Here is an 8618-nt window from a genome sequence, read left to right as displayed (position 1 = left end):
GTGGGCACAACACCGAGGGTTGCGATCCCGTTGCCGGTCCCGGTCCGGTACGGGCGCGACACTGAGGGTTGCGATCCATTGCCGGACGCGAAAAAAGACAAAAAGGAAAAAAAAAAAAACATAATTGATTGCACATGTCTGTGGGATACAGCATTGAATATCAACACCTATGTGTAATATGTGATGCTCAAATCAGGATATATTCAACATTACACAATGTAATCATTTTTGTGGCCCTTTATGAATTTCTCGCTAACCCCTCTTCCTTCTTTTCCCCCTTTCCCACCTCTGGTGGCCTAGTTCTGTTCTCTCCTTTTGAAAGTTCAATGAATTGTTGTGATTGTTGCATCCTTCTTTCTTTCTTTCTTTCTTTAGCTCCCACTTATGAGTGAGAACATGTGGTATTTCCCTTTCTGTGCCTAGCTTATTTCACTTAACATAATTTTCTCTAAGTTTGTCCATGTTGCTGCAAATGGAAGAATTTCATTCTTTTTTACTGCAGAATTTTACTGTTACAGCTCCCAGACAGTTCTTTGTCTGGCCTTGTGAAGTTTGACCCTATATATTTTCAGCAATGGACTCAAGGGGGAGCCCTTGCAAATTCCTCGAGCTCTGAAATTCAATAGTCTGTCCCCACTGCCCTGTAAATTCCAGATACCTCAGACTTAACTCAGATTTCTGTCCCCTCAACTCAGGGTCAGCTGTACTGTGCCTTGGCTGTCCCTCCCTGTGCTGTTGTCTGGACAGTGTCTATAGGCAGAAAATTGAGGAAACCATAGGACTCCTTTGTGTGCAGTCTCCTTTCCTCTTCTCTCAGGAATCATAGTCCTGTTCTACCTACAGTTCAATATCTGACAACAGTAAAAGTCTCTCTCACTCTATCTCTTTTGTTGCTGAAATTGTCTCAGATTTTTGTCAGTAAGCATCTCTTCTAGGTGGCTTTTGTTTCCTTCCAAGATGTCTTTATAATTTTTTAAGCATTTCCATACTTTCTGGTAAAATTAGATGTTCCAAGCACATCTTGTACTTTCCTTGCCCCAGACCTCGAATCAGAATTTTCTCCAAGGAGACCTCAGAGACCAGATATGACCATTCAGTTTGCTAACTGCTACTGATGGACTGATTTGTCATTGCTTCTAGGTTCCTAGGAGGTTTTTGGACACTTCAATTTGTGAGTAAGTTAAGAGGTCCTGTAAAGATCTGAAAAGTCTGCAGCTGCTTGGACCCTGTGAATTAAAACTAAATAAATTGTAGCTCCTTTCTAGGACAAAAACTAACACTGAGGAGAAATTGCAAAACTGGGATAATAAAAATAAATTAAAAAGAAGATTCAAGTGAAAGCGGCAGATGGCAGTTAAGGAGACAGATCTTTGAAAGTACAAGTACATATTTTTATTACCTTGTTTTAACAAGGGAAGATGAAGCTCCAGAGCTGAAACTAAGTGTTATACAGAGACACTCCATGTGGGCAAAATACCAAGTTACTTACAAGGGAATGAAAATCAGATTGTTATCAGACTTTTTAAAAGCAATGCTTTATGGTAGAAAACAATTAGATAATTGACTAATATATTTAAGATGATCAAGTAAAGAAAATATGAGGCCAAAGTTTCATATCCATCCAAACAAACATAAAACTATAAAAGCCACAAACGGCTGATATGATCTTGTAAGCATTTCCTGGGAATTCTAGTAGAGAGCAAGCTTTATATAACCACAATTATTGAAGAAACAACAATATAAAGATTGATTGCTAGATTATATATGTATTTACCCACAGGATGAAGAATTAATGACAATTATAAAGGGGAGAGTACATTAATGTAATGGCTGTTTGCTTTGCCCATGTTGATACAGCTCAACTACCAAAAAACAAGGTAAGAATGAGGAAAGCACATGCAAAGTAGAATAAGCTTACTGATACCTCATATTTTTTGAGAGTAAAAAGATATTACTTCAAGTCAGATGATGGAGAAAAGGAGGGAAGGAAGAAGAGATGACTAGATAATTTTAAATACTCACAGTCGGGACAAAAACAAAAAAGGGGGGAGGAGAAACAAAGAGTATTATATAGAATACAGATACAAACCTTCCTGAAAAGAGAGAGCTCAAATAAAATAGACTACATAGTAAAAGGCTTTTTATACAAAAGACATATATGTCAGCATAGTAAAACATGAGAGAACTGAGGCTAAAGATATTGATCATATCAATAAATATAAAGAAAGTTTCACATTGTCTAGTAAGTAAAATACAGATTATTTGTAAATCAGATTCAAAAACTTTAAGAATAAAAAGATAGACAGATATATCAGGCAAATACAGGCATTGCAATTCTGAAATCTGACAAAGTAGATTTGTGGAGGAAATCATATATAAGGAGTCAGATTTAAAAACAAAAAATATATTATACCACACTAAGGAGTCTGAACTTTATTTTGCCATCAGTGGGAGTCTTTGAAGGATACGATGGATGAGAAGCAGATGTACACTTAAAGATGGATAAGACTGAGGTGACACAAGAAGCAGAGGATCCAGTCAGAATGAGGGAAGGGGACAAACACTACTTGAGTGTCTACTCTAGGCTGAGTGGTTTACATGCATGTTCTCATTTTAATTCTAGTAATAACTATATGATGTGAGTGTTGTTATTCTCATTTTACATAGAGAGATACTGAGGCACAGGAACATTTAGTAACTTGCCGAAGCAAAGCAGCTAGTAAGATGCTGGTGTCAAGGTTCTGAAGTCAGCTTTACCTAGCTCTTTGCCACTACATAATGCTATTTGTGGTTTAAAAAAGAAAAAAGAAAAGACAAATAGTCCAAGCAAGAAAGGGTGAGGGTCTAAAGTGGAGAGGGATAGATATTTAAAAAGCGTACTCAGGAAGGCTTGGTGTTAAGACTGGATATTGTTTAAACAACAAGAAAAAGAAACAAAAAATTCTGGAACCATTAGAAAGCTAGTATCCACAAGGAGTTACAAATATATTGAAAAGGTAAACAAAGCAGAATGCCCTTACACACCCTTTTATTATCTACTGCCTTTTTTATTCTTCCCCAGACCTGTACTAACTAAAGCCAAAACTTAAAAATATACGATTTCTTGTTCTGTGTTTTTTAAAAAATACACTGTTACAACAATAACCAGGTCCTCTGAAAACCAATAAGACTGGAATAAATCCACCAACATCTAAATAAAAATTCAAAATAAATCACCACATAGAAGGCAAAGAAAGCTTGTTTCTTTTCCTCTCTTTTCTTTTTTCATTGGAGGAGGGGCAGATTTTAAAACCAGTAATGTTCTTTTTTTTTTGTCTTTTGTCTTTTTCCGTGTCCGGCAACGGATCGCAACCCTCAGTGTTGCCCCCGTACCGGACCGGGGACCGGCAACGGAATCGCAACCCTCGGTGCTGCTCCCGCGCCTCGCTCAGCCAGTGAGCGGGAACCGGTCCGTATGTGGGATCTGAACCCTCGGGCGGGAGCACCGCTGCGCTTCCCAAGCGGCGCACTTATCCAGTGCGCCACCGGGCCGGCCCCAAAACCAGTAATGTTCTAATAAAATTATTGTTCTCCACGTACAAAAGTATTGAGAGCTAAAATGTTTTCTTACTGCATAGGATTTATTTATTTTTAATTTTTTTTATTCTAACAGTTGATTGTACATATCTGTGGGGTACACAGGTGAATATCAATACCTGTGTGTCACATGTGATGCTCAAATCAGGATAATTAGTATATTCAACATTATACAATGTAATCTAATCATTTTTCATATCCCTTTACCAATTCCTCCCTTATCCCCCCACACCTCCCCCTTCCCCACCTCTGGTAACCTCAGTTTTGCTAGAAATTGATTTATAGCAATAAAATCTAGTTAACAACATGAAAATATATATTATCAAATTGTAGTCATCTCTTTTCAAAAAGTCACAGTATAAAATCTTCCAGTTTTTCTACTTTTAAAAACAAAACCCCTGAAGTCCTCTGAAAATTCTTCTCCTTGGATAAATTTTTGTTTCATACCTGTCCCTAACTTAGTCTTCATAATTCTACATGAGATACTCATAATAATATTGAATTATTTCTAGATGTTTAATTAGGTAAGTGAGGATATTTCTGCCTCATTTCTTTTATTACATCACATACTTACATGGAATGGTTCTCAAGTAGAGATTATCTCTGATCACTTGCTGCAGTTTGTGGTCAATTGATCCTTTCTGAAACTGAAGACTCAGGTAATGTCGTAAATCTTTATTAATGACTTTGCCTACAAAAAAAAAAAAAAAAAGACAGAAAACAAAACACATAACTGTTAGATGTCCAATTAAATATAGAAGCTAGTGACTGAATATCCTTAAACTATTTAACTATAAACAGAAAAAAGAAATCAGAATGCTTTATTAAAAAGAAGGTAACAACAAATTATTATAGGTACTATAATAAAAATATGTACCTGCAATAAAATGTGGGTATAGTTTTACATGGTAGGAGAGGGAGGAGGTATAGGTTAAAGAATATGACAAATATACAAGGTAATTTTATTTGGTACCATGGCTTTAAATACCATCTATATATTAATAATTTCTAAATTCATATCATGTCTCCATCCCTAACCTATCTCCACCAAGCTCCAAACTCATCAAACTCATTCATATATATTGCAGATATATTTGGAAATCAAATAAACACCTCAAATTTCAGATAGCCAAAACAGAGTGCTTAATTCTACCCTCCTCCAATGTTTTTCTCTTACCTGGTTTTCCCTGTCTTAGAAAATAACAGCACCATCAACCCATAGAACAATCCCAAAATCCAGAAGTCATCTTTGATTTCTCTCTTTTACTGCTATCCCCCAGATCTAATCCATTAGCAAATTTTGTCAGTCCTACCTCCAAAACATATCCCTCTTCTCTCCATTTCCATTGCCACCAGTCTTAATCTAAACCACAACTTAATCATCTGGAATTCTGCAACTGCCTTCTAATCAGCCTCTCTGTATCCATTCTTGCCTCTTTCCCGCCCCACCACTCACATAGCAGACTGAGTGAGATTTGAAATATAAATCAGATAATTACTACTCTGTTTAGAGCCCCCCAGTAGTTTCTTGTCACGCTTGGAGCAAAATCCAAACTCCAGTACAGGGCCGAAAAGGCCCTACATGTTCTGGCTCTGACTATCTCTGACCGTAACTTGTTCACTCTTCCCCTCTCTCAAACTACATTCCACCCACATTGGCCATCTTTCTGATCTTTGAAAAGGCCAAATTGGGCCCTACCTCAGGCCCTACCTTCTGCCGATTTCTAAATTTAACAGGCATTTCTGTCCATTTGCTTCACTCTGGTAATAGTGTGAATAAATGAGAGAGTCAAAGATTTTCTATTATTTGCAGGGAAAATGGGAGATAAGTAGAGGAATATTAGGGGGTCTCAAAGAAATATTAAACAAAAATAGGAGATTGCAGAAATCTGACAGCAGTGAATTTGTGGTAAGGGTTGAACTTAAAATAGAAATCAAAGCAGTCTGAACACTGTTCATTAGACAAGACTTCAGATAATCAGAAAAGATCAATGCTAAGACAAAATAGACTATCTTACTGAATATGAAATGACTAGTTAATTAAAGTATACTCTGTTTACTTGGAAAACATACTTATGACAAGGTCTGATACAACAAAAGGTTACTATAGATCAGTTCGTTAACTATAAACATAAACTGTGTGAGAGGGTGTTAATATAAGAAGGAAATCAGAGTATTTCTAAAGTTCAGAGGTAACATTCAGACCCCAAACTAATAAACACAAACCAGAAAAAGCTCCTCTTTTGCCTTGCCAAAAGTGGATTCTGAGAAAGAGGGAAACTTTGTAAGTGAAGATAAAAAAAACCTGAAAGATATTTACAGGGATGAATCCTTGGTCCCAGAGGTTGCGTCTGTCAGGCAGTTAGGAATCCCACTTACCCATGTCTAATTTAGATAGAATCATATGATTTTTTAATTTATATTACCATACTTGTTCATTGCAGGGTAGAAGAAAACCCTAATTTATAACCAATATTGTACAATCTCATTGTTTACAGGAAAAAAAAATACTATATACCCAATAATAAGTTCATTAAGTATTTTAAAAATTAGGTAAGAGATATCTCAAATGCTTTGTAAATATTATACAAAAACTTTGGTGGATTCCTTTATAGGTGCTTAAAAGTGCTTTGTGATGTTTGAGAAAGTTTAGTTAGGGTTTCTTAATGAACAGAGAATGTATCATTGTTTTTTTCCCATTTAAAATAACATAATATAGGCTCCAAAAATCAGTAACCGAACATATTTTCAGAAAAAAGACTTAATTTGGAGAAAGGATAATACCTGCATAATTAAAAAAGACAATTTGAAGGAACAATTTTTTAAATTCAAGATTTCCTTTTTTGTTTTTTTAATTTGAGGCTTTACTATAAGATATAGTATAACTTATAAACTATAAAATGCTAAAACTCCAGATTGGATTTTAATCTATAAAAATAACAGCCATTAAATTAGATATAATAAAAGAACAAAGACACAATAAAATCATATATCACAAATTACAGTATGAAGGGTCTCTTAAGGAGAAATGGAGTTAAAACAACTCAAGTTTTATTTTACAGGCCTATGAAATCTTAAGACTGAAAAGCCAGTTAAAGCAAAAAGAGCCAGGTTTCAAGAATAACACCTACAATTATTAGGCCTGGAACTGCACTCTTTTTTCACCCTCAACTTCTCCCAGGATTCTAGACGTAACAATGAGATTAACAATTGCAAAGAAAGGGGTGAGGGACAATTTTATAAATGTAATATTTATTTAATATGTGTGAATATTCAAAAAAGCCATCACACCTTTTTTGAGACTGGAGGCAAAATATTATAAGCATCAATGAAATATCAATTGTGAAAATTTAATAAATTAACTGTATGTGTTGGCATTTTTTAAGATTAACAATTAATAATAAAATATATTAGATGTAGCAGTAATCATGGACTTCCTTGCCTCAAGAAATCAAAAGAACTTTCCTAAGGGGACGGAATATTATTGTTCCCCCTCTGATGAGGGAATTTGCATTATAAAAAAATGTATAAATATCCTGAATAGGAAGCTGACTGTAGGATTACCAGAAAGCCAAAAGAAACATTAACTCAAAAATACACTGCTGAGTATATCTATATTATCAAGTTGTGTATGAATTTCTACCCTTTGTTTAGGGATTTTTCACAGAAACTTGACTTTTCAAGTCAACATTCCTTGACTTCTAAGTGATTCATAAGTCAAGGCAATTTATGAAACTTAAAAATAGATCTATATATCTAACAAATACAGCTTGGGTGGGAAAATGTCTATAACTGAAATCTCAATCATATGAATAAATCCAGACACTTAAATTTCAATCTACAAGCCCTTAGTCAAAAGAACCTGTAACTACAAATCCATAACTTCCGAATATCCGCAAATTAATATTCACCACCAGTTCTCTTTGAGGAATCAGTTTATAAAGTAACTGTATTATTTAGATAAACCCTATGGCATGCTGGCATGAGTGTGGCTGTGCAAGCAACTGTACATCAATTTAACTACCAACATTTCATCTTTTCCACAGGTATAGTCAAGGAGATGTTGTCAACCACTTGCTAAAGTCAAGATACAACATGTCTTTACTATTCTCTAATCCAGTAGTAATTATAAAACTGAAAAAAAAAATGAGGTCAGTTTGGCATGTCTTTTTCTTACAAATTTCTTATGATTCATGGTGATCATCCCATTCTCTTCTAAACACAATTTTGGGGGGGAGTTTGGGGGCAAGAGGTAACAGTCTATTCAAATTTTGCCACAGTTTGAGTTAGGGAACTACCCTTGATTTTTGACAATCTATTTTGCCACAGTTTGACTTAGGGAACTACACTTGATTTTTGACAATCTACTTTACTCCTTTATTGAAACTGGAACATTTGTATCTCTCCAGTCTCCTTGTACTTCCCACATTCTCTGTGATTCCACAAAACATACTGACAATAACACTGAGGTCATATCTGAGTCCTTTCGACTGCTGGGAGACAACTCATTTGTGCCTTGAATACTTACATTTATTTAAAGTTAATGATACTCCTACTATCTTCATCTTTTTATGGTTTAATTTCTCCTATTTCAGGTTGTTTGTTTTACCTTTTACTATTGGAAAAGTAATTCTGTTATTTCAGAATTATAGAAGCAAAGAAAGAATGCTATAGTCTGATTTCCGCTGCAAAGAGCTAACATTAGGAATATCTTTTCAGACAGTGAGTCTACCTCTTCCTTCTTGAGGCTCTTGCTCCAAACACAACCTTAAAGCTCTTTGTGCTCTCTGAAGCATCTTAGCTCCCTTTGAGCTTTGGCCTTTGAAAAGAAAATTCATAAATGTTGATTTCTTAAAGTCTACTTAGGACTATATACCTATGTGATAATTATGTGTTCCTTTCATCTATCAATATAGATACCCTTTAAGAAACCTGAGCTGCTCAGAGAATTCTGCACATCCATTAGAATTTCTTTACATGAAACCTCTAGCCTTGGAATGATACATATAGAGACATCTTTTAAAAACCTGTTTTCCTCAAAG

At 35.2% G+C, this 8618-nt stretch overlaps 1 protein-coding gene across 1 annotated transcript in view; it reads right to left on the bottom strand.

Annotated features, from left to right (window-relative positions):
• LOC103605271 (membrane-associated guanylate kinase, WW and PDZ domain-containing protein 3) overlaps positions 1–5959 on the bottom strand; it is a gene marked incomplete at its 3' end in the record, with an annotated part of 87525 nt that extends 81566 nt beyond the window's left edge. The window contains exons 1-2 of the mRNA XM_008589848.1: positions 5956–5959; positions 4151–4267 (exon numbers count right to left, since the gene is read on the bottom strand). Coding sequence (XP_008588070.1) covers positions 4151–4267; positions 5956–5959 — 121 coding nt within the window. The remainder of the gene's footprint in view (positions 1–4150; positions 4268–5955) is intronic.
• Positions 5960–8618: the final 2659 nt, after the last annotated feature.

The sequence above is a fragment of the Galeopterus variegatus genome, unplaced genomic scaffold (genome assembly GCF_000696425.1).
Source record: "Galeopterus variegatus unplaced genomic scaffold, G_variegatus-3.0.2 Scaffold5692, whole genome shotgun sequence".
NCBI classification, from domain to species: Eukaryota; Metazoa; Chordata; class Mammalia; order Dermoptera; family Cynocephalidae; genus Galeopterus; species Galeopterus variegatus.
The sequence above is the reverse complement of the archived record's forward strand: the minus strand, read 5'-3'. Positions and strand labels throughout refer to the sequence as shown.